Source organism: Panonychus citri, unplaced genomic scaffold, assembly GCF_014898815.1.
Source record: "Panonychus citri isolate SS breed McGregor unplaced genomic scaffold, ASM1489881v1 Contig00040, whole genome shotgun sequence".
NCBI classification, from domain to species: domain Eukaryota; kingdom Metazoa; phylum Arthropoda; class Arachnida; order Trombidiformes; family Tetranychidae; genus Panonychus; species Panonychus citri.
In genome coordinates this window covers 72,221-91,148 of record NW_026515445.1, presented here as the reverse complement: position 1 = coordinate 91,148, position 18,928 = coordinate 72,221, and the positions used below count along the sequence as shown (strand labels likewise).

At 30.5% G+C, this 18,928-nt stretch overlaps 5 protein-coding genes and 1 long non-coding RNA gene across 9 annotated transcripts; 3 read left to right on the top strand and 3 right to left on the bottom strand.

Moving 5' to 3' along the window:
• Nucleotides 1-15: 15 nt before the first annotated feature.
• LOC128397861 (polypeptide N-acetylgalactosaminyltransferase 1-like) lies at nt 16-5,702 on the top strand. The gene is made up of 7 exons (XM_053358625.1): nt 16-802; nt 1,502-1,670; nt 1,833-1,999; nt 2,589-2,796; nt 2,973-3,143; nt 3,403-3,520; nt 3,837-5,702. Exons 1-7 carry the CDS (start codon nt 334-336, stop codon nt 4,596-4,598), a joined length of 2,064 nt encoding a protein of 687 aa, XP_053214600.1. The 5' UTR covers nt 16-333; the 3' UTR covers nt 4,599-5,702.
• Nucleotides 5,688-7,456, bottom strand: LOC128397864 (DNA repair protein RAD51 homolog 4-like). Its single transcript, XM_053358629.1, has 2 exons — nt 7,252-7,456; nt 5,688-7,042 (listed from the first exon to the last, which is right to left on the bottom strand). The coding sequence occupies exons 1-2, from the start codon at nt 7,393-7,395 to the stop codon at nt 6,200-6,202; spliced, it is 987 nt and encodes a 328-aa protein (XP_053214604.1). The 5' UTR covers nt 7,396-7,456; the 3' UTR covers nt 5,688-6,199.
• A 969-nt stretch (nt 7,457-8,425) lies between these two features.
• Nucleotides 8,426-10,721, top strand: LOC128397866 (protein spaetzle-like). Of its 3 annotated transcripts, XM_053358631.1 has the most exons (5): nt 8,426-8,826; nt 8,921-8,989; nt 9,087-9,489; nt 9,707-9,946; nt 10,444-10,721. In XM_053358631.1, exons 3-5 carry the CDS (start codon nt 9,125-9,127, stop codon nt 10,649-10,651), a joined length of 813 nt encoding a protein of 270 aa, XP_053214606.1. In that variant the 5' UTR covers nt 8,426-8,826; nt 8,921-8,989; nt 9,087-9,124; the 3' UTR covers nt 10,652-10,721. The 3 variants fall into 3 exon arrangements, with proteins under 3 accessions (XP_053214606.1, XP_053214607.1, XP_053214605.1); XM_053358632.1 differs by lacking the exon at nt 8,921-8,989; XM_053358630.1 differs by having other exon boundaries at nt 8,921-9,489.
• Nucleotides 10,722-11,020: 299 nt separating this feature from the next.
• On the top strand, nt 11,021-12,251 carry LOC128397867 (negative elongation factor E-like). The gene is made up of 3 exons (XM_053358633.1): nt 11,021-11,332; nt 11,416-11,491; nt 11,571-12,251. The coding sequence occupies exons 1-3, from the start codon at nt 11,252-11,254 to the stop codon at nt 11,999-12,001; spliced, it is 588 nt and encodes a 195-aa protein (XP_053214608.1). The 5' UTR covers nt 11,021-11,251; the 3' UTR covers nt 12,002-12,251.
• Nucleotides 12,151-16,963, bottom strand: LOC128397862 (peroxisomal carnitine O-octanoyltransferase-like). 2 transcript variants are annotated; one of them, XM_053358627.1, is made up of 8 exons: nt 16,565-16,963; nt 15,367-15,692; nt 14,948-15,126; nt 14,755-14,879; nt 13,966-14,294; nt 13,794-13,895; nt 13,275-13,721; nt 12,151-12,860 (listed from the first exon to the last, which is right to left on the bottom strand). In XM_053358627.1, the coding sequence occupies exons 2-8, from the start codon at nt 15,610-15,612 to the stop codon at nt 12,447-12,449; spliced, it is 1,842 nt and encodes a 613-aa protein (XP_053214602.1). In that variant the 5' UTR covers nt 15,613-15,692; nt 16,565-16,963; the 3' UTR covers nt 12,151-12,446. The 2 variants fall into 2 exon arrangements, with proteins under 2 accessions (XP_053214602.1, XP_053214601.1); XM_053358626.1 differs by lacking the exon at nt 16,565-16,963 and having other exon boundaries at nt 15,367-16,243.
• Nucleotides 16,964-17,438: 475 nt separating this feature from the next.
• Nucleotides 17,439-18,748, bottom strand: LOC128397868 (uncharacterized). Its single transcript, XR_008327016.1, has 2 exons — nt 18,415-18,748; nt 17,439-18,318 (listed from the first exon to the last, which is right to left on the bottom strand). It is a non-coding gene; the product is annotated as an uncharacterized LOC128397868 (long non-coding RNA).
• Nucleotides 18,749-18,928: the final 180 nt, after the last annotated feature.

Here is an 18,928-nt window from a genome sequence, read left to right as displayed (position 1 = left end):
TTTGATGAGGCTTCAGTTTGCCAACAAATAGAAATGAATTGTGATGTTAATTGTTTTCTATTAAATTAGTGATTATCTTAATTTGAATGATGATTAGAATTAATTTCTAAAACAATTAGTCTCTATTGTTCACCTGAAATCAACGGCAACAATTAACATTGTTGTTGGGGTTGTGTGTTTTTTGTTACAATTAATTTTCATGATCAAATCAATTTCCAGTAACCAACCAACCAGCAAGAGAAAATAATAAATAATATAATATAATTAATACACAAGTGAATTAGTGATTTAGTGAATTAATTAATTTGTTAATTACAATTGTAATTGAGAGTAATGTTACTACAATTAGGTGATAATTTATCCTGTCATCAAACTTTGTACAGAATGTTAATCCGATTCCGTCTATTCAATAGATGGTCAAATTATCGGTTAATTGTTTTATCTTCATTCATTTGGATTCTAATTGGATTCAGTGTTCTTGTATATTATATGGATTGTCTTGGCGATTCTGGGACTAATTGTATAGGTGGTAAACAACGTAAACTATTTGATAATGTTAATAATAATAATAATAATTTAATTAATTCCAATTCTAATTACAACTCTAATAATCTCGGAGACTCATCATCATCTAATGAACAACAACAACAACAACAACAAATGAAAAACCTGATTGGTATTCAAAGTGATAATAGTGATTTAATAAATTTTGAAAGTGATAATTCATTAGAAACATTAATTGAACATAATTCAGTTCTACCTCCATATAAATTACAACAATTGAGACGCTGGAAACCCCCAGGTAATTATAATCTAATTAATATTAATTGATACATATTCCAATGACCCTTATTAATGAAACATTGTCTTTATCCATTAACTTTGACATTTTTAAATCAATAGATTTAATAACCCGATGAAAATCAATCTTCCCTATAAAAGGTTGTTATTAAATCGTCACAATTAAGATTACGAAATTTTTACACCACCAGATTAACAATATAACCTAAAAAAACTTCCCAATACCAAACATTTGATGTGAGATTTTATTGATTGATTTTAATCTTGTATTTCCGTTTATTGTGATTAATCCGGTAGCATTAATAGTTGATTAGATTAATTCTCTTCTCTCAATCACTTTAGGATTACGTTAATTTAATTACCAGTTGGAAAGATTTATTTCTCAGTCTAGAGAAAAAAAAATTAACTCAAGAAAAACATAAACAATGATCCAACTAAATTCAAATATGTTTAATCACATTGATCTTTCCATAGAAAGTGTTAACAATTTATTTTAATTGTTGAATGGTGATGTTAATATAGATGTTGATTAGATTCCCACTGAGATACTTATTAAAATGAAGGTTTCCTGTGGATATTTAATTTACACCAAGAATTGAATTCGATCTGATTTATTTGCATTTGTACAACATTTGTATTATGTGTTTTTATAGTTATTGAACTAATTTTTTTTTCTTTCTATTGTGATGATAATTTACAGTTACAATTAATAATCCAAGTTCATGGCCAGGGGAAAAAGGTAAACCCGTTAGCATACCCAAGGAAGAGGAGTCTCTGAAAAATGAGAAATTTAAACTAAATCAATTTAATTTATTGGCGAGTGATAGGATTGCTTTAAATAGATCACTTCCTGATGTCCGAATGGATCTGTAAGTAATCAAATCAATCAAGTGACAGTTGTGGTTATGATTATGATTATGATTATAGTTATGATTGTGATTATGATTGTGATTTGGATTGAAATTGTGGTGAGAATGTTGATGATTAGTTACTAATGAATATTTTTGTTAATTGTGATGATTTAATTGTAGATGTAAAAAGAAACGTTATCCAAGCGAATTACCGACGACAAGTATTGTAATCGTTTTCCATAACGAGGCTTGGTCAACCCTTTTAAGAACAGTTCATAGTATAATACGAACTTCACCTCGAACTCTTCTCGAGGAGATAATTCTGGTCGATGATGCATCTGAAAGTGGTAAGTAAACATAATTAATCCACTGATACATAAACATGATCTACTTTTCTCTGAGTAAATCTAGTGAAATGTAATCTCTCTCTCTCTCTCTCTCTCTCTCTCTCTGATTTCGAGTGTTTCGCAATTTATATTCATTATAAACATAATATCACCTTTATACTTAACCCACTTAATCCTTGAATATTCTTATTCCATTTCTTATATTGGGTAGAAAATGATTTCTTCTTAGTTTACCAATCCTTATTGTGATTATAACTTAACAGAGGAGATTGAAACTGTCTCAAGAGATTAGAAGTAGAAAAATATAGTTGAATCATTTTCATCATGAGTTATTAATATTCTATTATTATTTGGATGAAAGAATGAGATTGACATTATTCTTACTATTATTTTCTTTGAAATTAATCTGATTGACCAAGGAAAGAATCATTGAAATGATAGAATTGCATTGAGATTTGATCTTTTATCCTAATTTATTATTTACTTTGTTTAATAAATTTTCTATGTCAATTTAATATTCCATTAGAAGATGAATATATTTATCAGTTGGTTAATTAATTAATTAATTAATTTCTCTTTGCTATATCAGATCATTTGGGTAAAAAACTTGAGGATTATGTTGCAACTCTCAATGTTCCAGTTCATGTTTTACGAACTGGGAATAGATCGGGACTAATAAGAGCTCGTCTTTTGGGGGCATCTCATGTGAAAGGTCAAGTGATTACTTTTCTCGATGCTCATTGTGAATGTTCAAAGGGATGGTTAGAACCTTTATTATCACGAATTCGAGAGGACCGGTAAGTTTAATAATAATAAGATATTAGGATGAAGATGAAGATGAGGATGAATATAATGAATATGATGAGTATGAGGAGTATGATTAATATGATGAATATGAAGGTGATTTACTGATTAGAATTTATAATTATTATTTTGATGACGATTATTATTATTATTATAATTACGATTACAGGAGTCGAGTAGTTTGTCCAATCATTGATGTGATAAGTGATGATAACTTTGAATATATTCCTGCATCTGATATGACTTGGGGTGGATTTAATTGGAGACTTAATTTTAGATGGTATCGAGTACCTCAACGAGAGATTGATCGTCGAAATGGTGATCGAAGTGAACCAGTAAGGTAAGAATCAAACTATAAATAATTATTTTAATTGTTCACTTTCAGTCTTATTAGTTTTTTCTCCTGATCATTTACTACTTTTTCTCTTCTTCTTACTTATACTTAACCTTTTTTTTTTCAATGTTTATCACGATTCTCATTCATAATAATGTTTAGTCAACATGACACAGAAAAACAAGTTTAGCTAATTCTCTTCTCTTATTTCTAATTTTTTGTTTCTTTCTCTCTTAATTTAATTAAAACAATTGATTATCTACAGAACACCAACTATGGCTGGAGGATTGTTCTCAATTGATCGTGATTACTTTGAATATCTTGGTAAATACGATGAGGGTATGGAGATATGGGGTGGAGAAAATCTTGAATTATCTTTCAGGGTAAAACTTTTATTCTATCAAATTAATGATTGTGACCTCAAAATATTATCAATTTACTAATTTTTCTTATCATTTTCTTTTACATGTTATTTAAAATGACTCATTTCACTTAACGGACTTGATTAATGAATTTAAATGTAATCATCATCATCATCATCATGTTGAAACATTAACGCCAACTCATCATCAACTGAATGAAACAATTTTTGATGGTCCGACTATACATTTCCCTGTCATTATAATGATCATTAACACCATGACAATAATTATATTATCATTGAATGAATTTATATATTCACATTCGTGTGACAATTAGATTTGGATGTGTGGGGGCACATTGGAGATTGCAACTTGTTCCCATGTTGGTCATGTCTTCCGTAAATCGACACCTTATACTTTCCCCGGTGGAACGACAAAAATAGTTAACCACAATAACGCTCGGTTGGCCGATGTTTGGCTTGACGAGTGGAAAGATTTTTATTACGCAATTAACCCGGCGGCGAAAAAAGTAAATAAAGGTGACACCAGTGATCGTAAAGAATTGAGGGAAAGGTTAAAGTGTAAAAGTTTCCGTTGGTACCTTGAAAATGTTTACCCTGAATCTCAAATGCCATTGGATTATTATTCGTTGGGTGAGATTCGTAATGTTGCCATAAATCATTGTCTTGATACTTTTGGACGCAAGAGCGGGGAAAACGCAGCAATGAGTCAGTGCCATGGGATGGGGGGTAATCAAGTGTTCGCTTATACCAAAAGAAAACAAATAATGTCGGATGATAATTGTCTCGATGCTTCTAATGGTAAAGAGCCCGTTAAATTGATCCGTTGTCATGGAATGGGAGGTAATCAAATGTGGGACTATAATACGAAAGATCGGACAATTGTTCACGTCAACACTGGCCTTTGTTTAGATAAATTTGATCAGGCCAAAGACTCAACGTTACCGCAATTAATTGAATGTGATGGACGAAAATCCCAACAATGGGTAATGAATTCAAATTTCAAATGGCAAGCAACGGATCACAATAATACCAATAATGGTGAAAAGCATCATGAACTTGGTGGTGCCAATGAATAATAATCTACCTGATTAACAGAATCGACAAAATTGTTCTAATTAATTAATTTTCTCGAGATGCAAAAGTGTTTACCTAATGGAAACTCAACAATCTATTGTGCTCACCATTCACGATCATGTTTAACAATTAAGTTAAACATTAAACTTATTAAGTTTTCTCTTCCAAAAATTATCTAAATTGTGGTTAATATAATAATTAACTGCAGCTGATTAACTTGCTCATCTTCAACAATAACAATAACAACAACCAACATCATTTAATTGTTTACTTACATATAATATTATTAATACAAGAAAGGAAACTGTAACTTCAAGTCATCAAGTGTAATTTAAACGATGATCAAAGTATTAATTACCTTTGATTATTATCGTAACCAAACGGGCTAATTGTGATTAAGATTTTGATCAAGATTAAATGTTGGAAAGACACAAGAAAAGGATTCAACTAATTCCAATTAAATGTTCAACATTCCTTCAACCATCCAACATTGAATCTCAGCAATTATCATCATCTTTCTCATCATCTCTCTCATCATCTTCGTCTTCTTATTCTTGTTTTTTTTTGTCCATCTCGCATGAACGATTGTTTCAATTTCATCATTAATTTAATTCGTAATCAATTGTGCCTTTTAATAGATTAACGCACCACAATTCAACTAATCAACCACAACAACAACAACAATTATTGGTTCTCCATTTTTATTAATAACTTCATAATTAACCATTTTGATTCATCTAACAAATTGCTACTTAATCTACCTGATTAATTAATTGATATACATTTATAATCATCAATATATTTATGGTTTCACTCAAAATCAAATTGCTCTTCGTTAACTTAATCATGTCTGATCAAATTACATTAATAGTTAGAGAAAAGAAAATCTCTTGATATTAATTTTCTTTCAATTTAATTGTTAGAAATCAACTTATTATTATTAGCTAAGAATAGTTTATGTTTTCCTAATTACCAATCAAATGAAACCTTTTTTAGTTCCTTCTAATTAATCAAATTTTTGATTGATCAACATGATTAAAGTTTCACAATTTTGATTGAGTTAAACCAATAGAAAGTTTTATGTAAAACAATTTGATTGATTTCATGTGATTTATTTACTTTTAATCAAAAAGATATTGAGATTAACAATTTCAGGTTTGATTGTATTTGAACTTCAAGGTGTAACAATAATAGCAAAAGAAACTAAATTAACTTTAATCACAATCAAAGTCAATTTGTATCTATTTTACAACATTTTGTTTTCTTTTCTTTCCAATAACAAACATTTGTACTCTCTCATTTTGTACTTTTTTCGTTTTAATTTCTCCATAAATTGGACAATTAATTGTTCGTTTAATTTTCCTTCTTTATGTAAAATTAATGTTCCATTTTAATGTTTCTTAACTCCCTTGATTGTTTCTCTCTCGCTCTCTCTCTTTTTTTATGTTTGTCATTATTGGGATTCTCCCTCTTCAAGAGTGAGCAAAACTCAAACTTTGTACATAAATGTCACTTATTTTTTATCCAATTCTGTACATATATTTACATCGACGCATTAATCTGCAAAAATAAATGATCTTTTTTCCAATTTGGTTTGAAACGTTCAAATTTCATTTGGTCCAATATCGGGTTGATTGAGTTCGATATGATCAGTGAAACCTGATTTGTCAATTTTAACTCGACAACAATTTAATTGATTAACTCTTTCACTTTGAACACAAGAGATTTCCCTAATATCCGAATCAATTTTCTCTATGTTTACTATTAGGCCACAGTTATTATGCCAAAGTCTTTCGGCAAATTTAAGGTCAAGATTGGTCGTTATCAAGGCGATATCTGGACGGTTCATTACAATGGTCCTGAGAGCGCGATTATAAGCGCTAATGATACTTAACAAGGATTGTTTTTTCGCATGATTCCAACCACGTTGATTGTTACTATGATAGTCTAACACGTCTACAAACGGATTTGAATATGAGTCGAGGATAATTAATTTAACTTCGTTATAAGATCCATCAGGTTTACTCTTCAATTCTTCCGTTAATTTATCCAAAACAGATAACAAATTATAAAGGCCAAAAATTTGTGTTACGTGAATCTTTTCGAGGATAGTTTCTTTGTCCATCAAGGAATATGTTTCATCGTACATTTGGCTTAATCGTTCAGCCGAAAATGATCCATCGGTGTCAATATAAATGACATCTTTTTCTTGGGTCGCCATTTGTACGGCCATATGATGGACAAATTGAGTTTTACCGGAACATGAATCGCCCATTATTGAGGTGATTTCACCACTGTAAATACCTCCATCAATCATCTCATCTAATTTGTTACAACCAGTTGAATAAGTACATCGTTTTGTAGTTAATTCTTGCCAGAAAATTGAGAAATTAACCGCTGGAGTGGAATAGTATTCATATAGTTTAGCTTGATTGGCTTTGATTTTCTGTGGTTAAAGAACAAGAGAAAACAAGGGAGAGAGAAAAGGTGAAAGAAAGAACAAGTGATTAAGGGAAGAAGTAGATGAATAGTAGAAGAGAAGAGAATGAAAAAAAAAGAATGATATTAAATAAAGAATAAGCAATTAATATAAATACAATTAAGAAAATTGGAAAGGTAAGAAAATGGGAAAACTGATGAACCATAAAGACAAACCTTTATATCAATTGAAGTTGATTTAGATATTGATGAAGCTTCTTTAAACAGGAATGTCTGAATGGTCGAGATACCAGAAACAATTAGTGCATCCAATTCACTTTCAGTGAAATTAGTAATCTGATTAAATCGGAGTAAAGTCATTTTCTAATCAACAATTAAACAATTTAGAAAACAAAAACAAAAATGTAAACATAAACATCGGGGTTTGTCGCCATCTAGTGATCGAAATTGAAACTAAATTCTATTTTCTTTTCTTTTTTTCATTCACCTGATTAGAGAAAATGTTTTTTTTTAAGATTCCAAGTGAATTAAATTGTGTTTCTAATTGTTGACTTGTATTAATTTTGTTCTTCTTTTGATTTTATTTCCTTAATTGTCTTGTTCTTTAATCGTAATGTTTTTCTCCCACAATAGGAAACCTGTTGTTTGTGTTAATTGTGGTTATCAATCAAATCCAAGTCTTGTTAAGGTTTATAAAAATTTACTTGATGATTGTGATTCTGTTGGTGATGATGAACCAAATCAACAATCTCGGAAATGTATTAATCCATTTAATTTAAAATTAGCCGATTGTTTAAATTGTAGTCAACCTGTTGATTTCTACCTACAAATGGATAATTGTTTACTTCTTCTCGATGCGATATTAATTAAAACAACCTTCTTCCGACACATAATTCACAATTGTCAACCACCTAAATTTTTACCAGTTAAATTATTTATTGTCTATTGTTTTTGTGAAACATTTAAAGATTGGTCATCAGCTTGTAATCAGAAAATTACTCAACATCATCAATTTGAATCAATTTTCTATGATATTTTCTTTAAATCAGTCATATCAAATGGTTTATTTTTCATCACAATTTACTTAATGTTTACAAGGGAAACTTCAATGTCCAATGGTAAACATTTCCTATCTTCTTTAGTGATAACCTCATTTTGTAAATTATATAAATTACCTGTTACTTTATGGCCTTCAGAGCATCAAAATTTAATTGATTTATTATTGGAAATCAATTTATTTGCAAGTTTAATCAAATGCTGTTCAATATCTTCACATGGTAAAATATCAAAACCATTGATTTACTTGAAACTTTTCATTGGAAACCTAATTGTCTGGTCAATACGAACACTAATTATCCATAATGATACAATTCTCAGCCCAATATCATATTAATCTACCAATTACCTTGGATAAAGTGGAAAAAGAAGAAGAAAAAAAAAACCTTGAAAAATCAACAATTGATTCTAATTACAATTTTTAATTAAATGTGAAAAATGTACCAATCAAATTAACCAACCACTAGATGTCACCAAGTAAACAAAACAAAAAGCCGATACAACTTTTGATTGAATATTGGATATCCAAGGATAAATTGGCCGTTTAAGGTTAATTATAATTGATTATAATTAAGCCCCAGTTACCCTGGAATCACCTTTACAATAAATTAAACCATCCAAATTAAACCCAATAACCCAAATCCAATTAACTGTTGCTCCCATCCGAGTGGATGATTGAACCACTAGAGGGAACCATAAATCAGCGGAATTCATTTATTAATTATATTTGATCAGGTTAGTTGATTTAAAAGCTAAGAAGGTAAACAATTAATTCCCTGTCCTTGATTATTATGAAAGTTTCTTTTAATTTGTTTCTTTTTTTCTTCAGGTTGTTTGTTTATCTTCAAAACAGTTAACATTTTAAATTGAGAAGCAAAAGAAAAACAAACTCCCAAAAGTAAATCAAATCATTGAGAAAAACTCGTAATTTTTTTTACTTCTCACAATCAAAGTGACTTTTTTGATTTTTTTTTCTCTCTCTTATTGTTTCATAGAATTGACACTTTTTGTTTTCTTATCCATACTAATCATCATGACATCAACATGTTCACAATCATCATCATTAGTTAATTTGGTTAAATTGTTAACATTTATCATGTTAATCGTTGAACCTGGACTATCATTGTTTCATAAAAGTTTCCGTGGTCGACTTGATGTTTATGATTTAACTGTTACGAGTGACAACCGGTCAGAAGTTTACCAGACAAATTCAAGGTTCTTAATGAATTCAAGTTCAAAGCCGATCGTTTTTCCAACATCATCTCCGCTTCCAGCCTTTGACCATCAACCTCAAGCTCGGCCAAAAGTGTTGCTACCAGATCTAAATGAAAACGGTGTCCCAAAGTGTGTCAAACAACCTGATGATACTTTCTGTGAACAAGTTGATAACTATCCCAGGTAAAGTATAATGTCCTTGATTGTTAGTGGAAAAACTTGTTTAAAATTGGAAAGGAGACAATCAAGACAAGTGAAAACAAAACACAAATCAAATTGTTTTCAATTACGTTAATTTACCTATTGTGTAAATGGCTTTTTAGCAAACGTCATTTTGTCAATTATCTAATTGTTATATCAACCTTTTTTTTTCCTCTCATATTTTTTATCCAACTAACAGAGTTGACCTACGATCAGATTTTGGACTTAATTTAGATGAATTTAGAGATATTTTCGGAGAAGTCAAGGAAATCGATGCTCGTAAATCTTATTTCGATGATGATTCAGCTGATGAAAGAATATGTGGTGGCCCACGGAAAATTGTCTTCCCAAAAATGGCCAAAACCCAATCGAAACGTTGGGTTTATATTGTCAACGATGATGAAAATTTCCGACAATCAGTTGTAACCGAAATTTGCTCGTAAGTTTCCGATTTAATCAACACAAGTCAATCAAAAGAAATCAACACAACAACAACAACAAAAATCTTCGTTCACATTAAGACAAAAAAGAAAACAAAATTGATATAATCAAATATGATTAATTCTCTATTAATTTATCTCAATTTGTTAATTTCAATGTCAATATAAAATCAGAAATGTCAAAACTTTGATTCTCAACAAAAAAAAATCAATTGTCATTCAAATGATTGATTGAATAGTTATGTGACTATTAACATGTTTAAATAGTCAGTTCTTCATCATCTCTATTATTAATCGTAATTGTTGACAACAAAAAATCATTTAATCAATTTAATGAGAAACAATTTGATTGAGATTATTTTCTGTTACCTCCAAAAATTTGATTCTTTTATCACGTTTAACTAATTTCCTTTTTTCTTTTCCTTCCTCTTGATCATCTATTTTTGGATTTCACTCGATCATCATCATCATCATCATCATCCTTCTCGACAATTAGGAGACCCGGTAAACCTTGTGCGTACCTTGAAGATGATAATCTTCCCGCTGGTTTATCGTCACAATGTCGACAAAAATACGCTCGAGCCCGTCTTATGGCCTTACACCCGACGGAACAAAGGACTTACCCCGAATACTTTGAATTTCCTTCTTGCTGTGCGTGTTACATTAAAAATCCTTACAACGATAGGGGTAAATTTAGACAGTAACAAAAATTCTATTATCAATTAAATATATTTAATAATTTAAATTCTATTAAAAAACAATTTGCACCAAAAATTTTCTTTATGTTCGATATATCGATTGGTAGAATTTGAGTATCGATGTTTGTTTACATTCTTTTCTCTTACTTTTCACCATTGGAACATTTGATTTTCTAATTGTCACTTGTGGTTCATTATCTTCCGATAATTAGTTAATTTTGATCAATTTAATTTCCAATTTTGACATTTTACAATTTTCTATTTCTATTGTTGATTAATTAATCGAAATCAATTTGAATTACAATTGTATTCTCTTTGATTTTGATTTTGATTGAGAAAACATGTTATGTTTTTCAATTTGCTTTTAAATTATCAAATTATTTTAATTGTGTGTTAATTTACTTATTACCATTGCCTTTCATATTCTAATTGATTTGTGTTCAACTTTAATTAAGTTTCTATCTGTTAAGTCTCTTTGGTTGAATCAATTAATAGCAATAGTTTTCCTGGTTGACTCATTTTTTTTTGAGCTCTCAATGTTAACTGGCGGCTTAATTGTCTGTGGAAATTTTTCTTGTGAATATATTAAATTAACTGTAGAAAATCATGGTCTTCATTCAAATACCTTCACAATTTAGTGATGAGGAGAAATCATTACAACAAAAATACGCTAAATTAAAGCGAAAAGTAAGATGAATCAAATCAAGTCAATTGTCCGGTGAGTTGGAAGGTAAAATTAAATTAATTTGTGAGTTTATCTGTATTTACAGAAGAAGCTATTGATTCAACATAAAACTCCCAAAGTAGAAAAACCTGAAGTAACCGCTCAAACTGTTCTTAAAAGAGGTAAGAAATTGCCACTTAAATTAGATTGATTGTTAGTCATAGTAATTAATTTTCTCTTATTTTATTGATCATCTTATAGCCGCTGAATCATCTAAACAAGATGCCAAAGAGGTTGCAAAGAGGTTACTCAAATCAGGAGCAATTAAAGTCGCCAAACCACCGGATAAGGAAAGAGAAGGTCAAGGTTTTAAACGATCTAAATCATTAGCTCGAAAACGAATCGGTGCCGATAAACCAGCCGGATTTAAGCCTTTCCAACCCGATCCAGAAAGAGAAGCTCTTCCAAGTACCGGATTTTCAATCGCTCCAAAATCAGGCAACTCAAGCTTTGGAAATTCATCTTCATCAGCTTCTTCCGGTGGTTCCAGTGGATCAGGAGGAGGATCAGGGGGTGGACAGGGAGGTCCATCCAATTCTTGGGGTGTAATTGCCGCAAGTTACAATAGAAGAGGAGAACAGCCAACCGATGGATCTGATCAACGAGAAATCCTCAGTTACGATGATCTATGATTCAATTCTTAATCCACCTAATCAATGACAAATTTAGAAACTATTTTTTTCACTCTAATGATGTTTTCTCATCATTAATACAAATCAACTAAAAATTCCGAGTGATGAAACAATCACAATGACATAAAACTCGTACAAATGAACAACAATTTAAAGAAATAGTTTTTTATTGTTACGATAACTGTTTGATTGTCAATCAAACAAATATTGTATATATAAAGATAATTAACATAACAATTGTGCAGATAAATGATGAAAGAATTTGATATTGGTAGTTGATAAACATTCAGTTGACAATTTAAAGGAATTGACAAAAAAAAGACAAAAGAAAAGGAGAAGATTAATTAAATCAATTGTAGAGGGAAAAGAGATCGACTTACAAGTTTGGAGATAATTAAGAAAATCTGAATCGAATAGGAATGTAAATTTAATTGATGTAATCAAATCACAATTTAGACGAGATACAAATTTGTTGCATTTCCATCAACGATTTAGCAACGTTATCAAAAAAGGCTTTCGGATCAGTTTCTGAGCATTTCTTGTAAGCGGTTATACAAAAAGTGATCTGATTGTCCTCGATACCATAGAAAGCACCATAACCATCATCTCGCATCGGTGGGACACCGCCACAAATGTGCCAATAACCCGAGCAAGAGGTCGATAGGATGTAATTTCCACCCCCACCGGACGCAATGAACGACGGGTCGGTAAACAGATCGGGCAGTTCGAGTCCCTCCTCCAAACAGGTCAGGTAAAGGCCCATTAGATGACGATCACAGCCGAAACCTTTCATCGCTTCGCCCATTAATTTAGTGAATTTGGAGACAGCCTCACTTAGCTGATTATACAATTCTCCAGGCTGGTAAATAGAGAGAAAAAGTTAATTGTAATTATCGACAAAAGTTAAGCAACAATTTAAGTACCAAATCAAAGTTAAAATTAGGTTGTGATCAGCATCAAGTGTTACCATTAAATCAATCAACCTTAACACTGATGAACATTTTTTGTTTTTGATTAACAATCATATCGAGAGGGAAGATGATTAACTTGATTGTTTGTGACATTGAGATGATTATCGATTATTAAATTGTTTAACTTGTGAAACGAAAATTATCACGTTAGTTAAATTGTTAATTTATCTTTCTTCAGATCATTTTATCCTTGACACTGAATGATGATTAAGAAAATTAAATCGATAATCATTTGAAGTTTTTTTTTCGTTGAAAATTTTAAATTGTTTCTCATTTCATTTCCAATTAGCTGATTAACTTACCGATTTTTTTGATTCAATCACAGATTTACAGAATTCAACACTTTCAGGGAAACATGATCGACATGTTTCGGTTCGTCCATGATAATATTGTCGGGTGCTCGCAGTACAATAGGTCGGTGCGGGTTTACCGTGCATACGATAATAGGCCAATTGAAGTGCTACCTGAGTAAAGGCCTCAGGGTGAAATTTGTGGTCCCTGAGAGCCGCTTTACCGAAACCTTTGAATGTTTCGTGGCAAATTTGAATATCGGAACAATTTTGATTGTATGTTGACACTGAACAATCAATTTCTTTAATCAAATAATCGTCCAAAATGAATTCTAATCGCTCCGCTTTGGGCATTTCCCTGAACTTTTGGCTTCCTTTCCAAACGCCTTTACTTTCATCCAATGAAATCATAATGTAATGACTTAAAATCGCTGTACACAAGCCATCAAATGGAGTATGCTAATTGTATGAAATGAGAAAATGATAACAACACAATTAAGAACAATTTAAATTGATTTGATTGATAATTACATCACCAGAAGCTCCCATGAGTCCGTTATTGAAAACAATCGTTGACATGGACTTATCTGCCCAACGATTTTTACAGTCCCCACACATCGCCTCACGTAAGAGCTGAAAAGTAAGATACAATGGAAATTAATTGATTGTGACAATAAGTTGATTGGTCAAAATATTCAATTACCTGACTTTGAGTTGTTGGCTCAGAATCATCGAAAACTATTACAAATAAGGATTGTTCAATTCTGTCGATGGTTTTCTTGTTTCGAGTATTCAATTTGATAAGATAATCGCGATTTTTGGCCCATTGACTTCGATCTGTTACCGTCAAGGCACCGACTCCTGGGCCATCGGTTGCTTGTGATTGGCACCATTTCTCAATGTAAAACAATTGGAACGCAATTTCTTGAGGTGTCAACGGTTCTTCCAATTGTGGATCAACGGCTTCGAAACTGAATATGTAACCACGATAAAGAACGATAATATTGGTCGGTGCTGGTGGACCTTCGTCTTCTGTACAGTTTGAATTTCGAGGAGAAAAAACAAAAAAAAAATAATAATAATAATCAGATAAAAAGAAAAGATTATTTATCTTGACGATTAACTGATTGCGACTCTGATTTGATTGAGTTTAATTCCCGAGCAATTTACGTTCATCTTGATATGAACAATTAATAAAAAGAGGAAACTAGTAAAAGTATCATCACAATTGATTAATTGATTGTTAATCATTTTCAAGATGATGATTAAAATAAACAACTTGAAACCCGCCAAACCAGAAACAAGACAAAAATTAACAATCAAAATCAAGTTAACAACAATTAACTATCATTTTCAACTAATTTTTTGTTAACGTGTTTTCAGTATACGAAAATATTATAACAACAATTAACTTTTTGGGAAAGAAAATTTTCAATCACACTAATTGTATTGGTTAAAGTATTACAAGAGTAATTGTTTGGAAATGATTTACCTGTGATAAACCAACAATTAAGGGAATCTCGCTCTTCACCAGGAATACGACAGGTATTGAATAGCCGTTTAAATTGGTCCATCGCCCAGGGGACACCCCGATGAACCATTGGTCTCATGATTTGACTAAATTGATGACATGTCAAGACAATTACGATTCTAATCATTGATCAGATAAATTGATTCTTAATTACCTTCGAAGCATTTTCCAAAATTCTAATTCATATGCTAACGATAACGATATCCGATTGACTCGACTTCCTCGTTGGGGAGGCCAATATTCGTGGATCGGGTATGGAGCCGCCATGTTACAGTAAGGAATCAATGGAGATCGTTGTTGCAGGTAAGCATAATTAAGCCACCAATCTTCAAGCTGATTAATGGATTAAAAGATTAACCAAAAGGTGATTATGAGTTGTAATGTAATCAACTAATCTCAATAATGTTATTGTTTCATTTTGATAATCATATAAGGATAAAAGAAATCGAGTCAATTAACAATCAATTGATTTTTAGTAGGTTATAATCTATTTGTAGGTTAATTGAGAGGAAAATGTATTGATTATCAATTGGATTTAAATGATTAGAGGAAATTTTGATAAAAAATAATTACCCAATTTCGTGATTTTTGTGACCGTTCAATGAGTAAATTTTGAATCTTTGGTCCATCGGTGGAAATAAATTGTCCAACAATTTTCTTGGTGTTTTCATATTCCTCTTGATTGGTCACTGCTTTCACTGTGTCCAGGTAAAGGTCAAGAGTTGATTGTAATGAAGGAACCGGTAGACTTGGTAAATCAGCTTCATTTTCAAAGGTTTTGTTTGTAGTTGAACGATAAAGTTGATCACGAACACTCATTGGTCCTAAACTTGCAAGTCTATCGGTAATCTGAGCAACTATCGAGTTCGTTGACGATGTTGACGACGATGACGATGATTCTGATGACATGATGATGAGAAACACACAACAAAACCAAATCAAAACAAAAGGTTAGAAACACACAACAAGTGAATAGGAAAAGGAAAACAACACAAATCAATGAATTGAGTTAATTGTTGAAATTAGTTAGAGTAAAGCGATAAATGATCCTCAATATTTACAGAAAATTAGATGAAAATCTAACAGATTAATGAGAAACGATCACCATTAAGCATAGAGATGATTAAGATTCGGATAATCGGGAGAATGATTTTCATGTAATTGAGTTGATCATCTGATTGTGTTTAAGAGATGGAGAGAGATGGAGAGAGAGCAAGTGAGTAAGTGAGCTAGTGAATGAATGAATTGGATGAGGGAGAAATGATTATTTACATGACAGAATTACAAACACAACTGAATGAATAGAAAAGCAAAATAAAGTTCAGAATGAAAAGAAAAGGGAAAATTTTCAGGATACTTGATATTCATTCAGTTTTCTCACTTGAAACTCACTAATTTCAATTCTCATCTTTTCCAATAAAATGCTCGGCAACTGTTAATTGTGGCGATCATGTTAATAGCATTAAGCACGCAATTAAGAGACCAGGAGACAAGAAACTAATCACCATCAATGAGGAAGGAGGAGATTCCGCCATTTTCACTTTCTCTTCCTCCTCCTCTTTCAATTGAAAAGAGATACAATTAACAATCTAATATTTTCACCCAAGATATTCAATCGTAATTGTCAACCTAATGTTCATTATTGAAATTTACCGATTACCAAGATAATTGCGATGGTTGATTGGTTAAAAAGATAGTAGCTTATTAGTTAATTATTAGTGTCTGTTAAATAAGAGAGAGGAGGAAAATTAAAATCAATCAATAGTCATACCTTTAGATTGGAAATACAATTTATAAATTGTAAGTGATTTGCCAATGTGATAAGTTGATTGATTAGTTTGATTCTGGAAAATGTCAAGGTAATCAAACAGATGACATATCTTTACTGATGGTCAATTATATATATATACAAGGACAATTAATTAAATCACCAAACAAACAAAATATCAAATTTATGTTAACACAATTTAAGGTAAATCAGATAATCCAATAAATATCCTTGTAATTATTTAGATTTCAATGTTAACCTTTATCTCAATAGATGGTCAGTTTTCACTTTAGTAAATGATTAGATTATTTTCCTTAATCAAGTGGATTAGTTAATTGACATTTGAGAAAGAAAATTGGTGAAAATTTGATTGAAGAAAATTCTGATTATTCTGAATGGTGCAAACATATGATTCCCTTTGACATGGCAAGAAAAAAGAAGATGAAAATTTCAATTCAATTGGTTTTCTCTTCCAGTAGTAAACCGGTTTCATCATCTTCTTCTTTCACTTTAGATTATCATGATTAAGAGAAAATTAACTTAATCACAATTAACGAGATTTAATTGTACAACAATCAAGGATCTTAAACACGTTCACCAATAGCGAAAGAAATTAAAAAAAATTCGTATACCTTGACTTTCGTTTACCTTTACCTCGATTAAATTGTTCAAATTTATTTTCTATCAGTTTAATTGCTGATAAATTGTTTTTCGTTTTCATTTTGATTAACAATTTATTCACTTGACCAGTTACATGACATTTTAAGTTTAATTATTTAATTCTTACAATTAAAATCATAACTGTAACCTTATATTTTTATCTTCTTGTTGTTGATTATTTAATTTAATTTGTTTATCATTTTTTTTTCATTTTACCTTCTAATCATCATCATCATCAATTAACAATCAAGGATACAATTTAAAGTCTATTAGAATCAATTGACTTTTACAATTAAATTAAAATTCACTTGTTTACAGTTAATTATCTTTCTATTGATTCAACTGTTTACTTTTGATTGTGTTAAGATCCAAGTAATGGTTAACCAAATAGTTAATTTTTAATCAACTCTTAATTGTTGATTGATATCCTACTGGTGATGGATCGATCGGAAGTTAATTGTTGGTTAATCTTTTGATCCTTATTGTTCAGCTTTCTTATTCTGATTCATTGGGATTAGCAAATATTAACAGGGTTAAGATGGTAAATTGTTTCATTGATTAATTTGATTTTGTTCAGCAATCGGATTAATTTCCATTTTTGTTTCCACGTTGAGTTAATTGTTGAATCGGATGAAATTATTGTTTAATGATCAACTAATTAACGATGTATGGTGTTGGTAAATTGATGGGAAATGACTTCTTTTGGTTGGAAAGTTTTTGATTATCAGGAAATTGTTCATTTGATTTAATGAAATCGACATCAAATCAAGCAATCAATTCACTTTGATCACAATTGGACGTTTTCATTTGTTTCGTAACAATTATTGGTCTCATTTTTTGGAAGGAGATTAAATTTTGAACATAACAGCTAATCGGTTTTACAGAATCCACTTAATCATTATGAAAATAACAATAATCACCAATCAGCTAATCAAATTGTATTGTCAATAGTTAATCCGTTAACTTTTTTCCTCCCAATCCTCAATTGGATTTCATTTGATTATCATTTCTTTTGTTGAGATGCTGTTAACTTAATTTCATATCGTTCTTGGTGTTAAATAATAGCCAACCAATCAATTGTAACCAATTTATAGGAACTAATTGAAAAAAGAGAGAAACAAATTAGATAAATTGAATTGAAGCAACTCACTTATAATAACAACAATTAACAGAATAGAATAAATCAAACTTACCAGAAATTGCCATACTATTAAAATAAACATAATTAAAAACAGGAAATTTGATCCATCCAAGAAAATACAATAAAAAATTACTTAAATTATCACAATCAAAATCAAAAGAAAAACAAATCAAGTGAAATGTTGAAAATGAAAATAAAATGATTTCCAATTGAGTCTAAATGGAAACATTTTAGTCAAGCAAAAGTGAAGAGACATTGACAAAGCGATCAAGTTGAACAATTAAAAAAAAAGAAATGACAAAAATGGTCAAATTAATTAACATTAAAATTGACAATCAAAATTAATTGTGATGAAAAAAATATGAAAGAAACTGTTTACTAAGCGTAACCATGGAAACCACCAGAAAATCAGCTGCATCGATTTTCAGCTGTTCTCTTGAAGCCGAAAATGTTCTCGACTCGATGAGTCGATTTGATGTTATTCTTTTTAGAAAATTTTTTCTCTTAATTTGTTGGAATTTTAAAAGCGAAATTATTTTAATTATTGTCGAGTGATTGTTATTTTT

What these genes read in the sequence shown, in the direction of transcription:
- LOC128397861 (XM_053358625.1), top strand. Translation starts at nt 334, where the DNA reads ATGTTACTACAATTAGGTGATAATTTATCCTGTCATCAAACTTTGTAC. An exon ending in CGATGATGCATCTGAAAGTG is followed by an intron (nt 2,000 to 2,588) that starts GTAAGTAAACAT and finishes TTGCTATATCAG; the next exon opens with ATCATTTGGGTAAAAAACTT. An exon ending in ATCTTGAATTATCTTTCAGG is followed by an intron (nt 3,521 to 3,836) that starts GTAAAACTTTTA and finishes TGTGACAATTAG; the next exon opens with ATTTGGATGTGTGGGGGCAC.
- LOC128397864 (XM_053358629.1), bottom strand. Translation starts at nt 7,395, where the DNA reads ATGACTTTACTCCGATTTAATCAGATTACTAATTTCACTGAAAGTGAA. An exon ending in CAACTTCAATTGATATAAAG is followed by an intron (nt 7,043 to 7,251) that starts GTTTGTCTTTAT and finishes CTTTAACCACAG; the next exon opens with AAAATCAAAGCCAATCAAGC.
- LOC128397866 (XM_053358632.1), top strand. Translation starts at nt 9,125, where the DNA reads ATGACATCAACATGTTCACAATCATCATCATTAGTTAATTTGGTTAAA. An exon ending in CAAGTTGATAACTATCCCAG is followed by an intron (nt 9,490 to 9,706) that starts GTAAAGTATAAT and finishes TCCAACTAACAG; the next exon opens with AGTTGACCTACGATCAGATT. An exon ending in GTTGTAACCGAAATTTGCTC is followed by an intron (nt 9,947 to 10,443) that starts GTAAGTTTCCGA and finishes CTCGACAATTAG; the next exon opens with GAGACCCGGTAAACCTTGTG.
- LOC128397862 (XM_053358626.1), bottom strand. Translation starts at nt 15,702, where the DNA reads ATGTCATCAGAATCATCGTCATCGTCGTCAACATCGTCAACGAACTCG. An exon ending in AGCCAACAACTCAAAGTCAG is followed by an intron (nt 13,896 to 13,965) that starts GTAATTGAATAT and finishes CTTACTTTTCAG; the next exon opens with CTCTTACGTGAGGCGATGTG. An exon ending in TGATTGAATCAAAAAAATCG is followed by an intron (nt 12,861 to 13,274) that starts GTAAGTTAATCA and finishes TCTATTTACCAG; the next exon opens with CCTGGAGAATTGTATAATCA.
- LOC128397867 (XM_053358633.1), top strand. Translation starts at nt 11,252, where the DNA reads ATGGTCTTCATTCAAATACCTTCACAATTTAGTGATGAGGAGAAATCA. An exon ending in ACGCTAAATTAAAGCGAAAA is followed by an intron (nt 11,333 to 11,415) that starts GTAAGATGAATC and finishes CTGTATTTACAG; the next exon opens with AAGAAGCTATTGATTCAACA. An exon ending in TCAAACTGTTCTTAAAAGAG is followed by an intron (nt 11,492 to 11,570) that starts GTAAGAAATTGC and finishes ATCATCTTATAG; the next exon opens with CCGCTGAATCATCTAAACAA.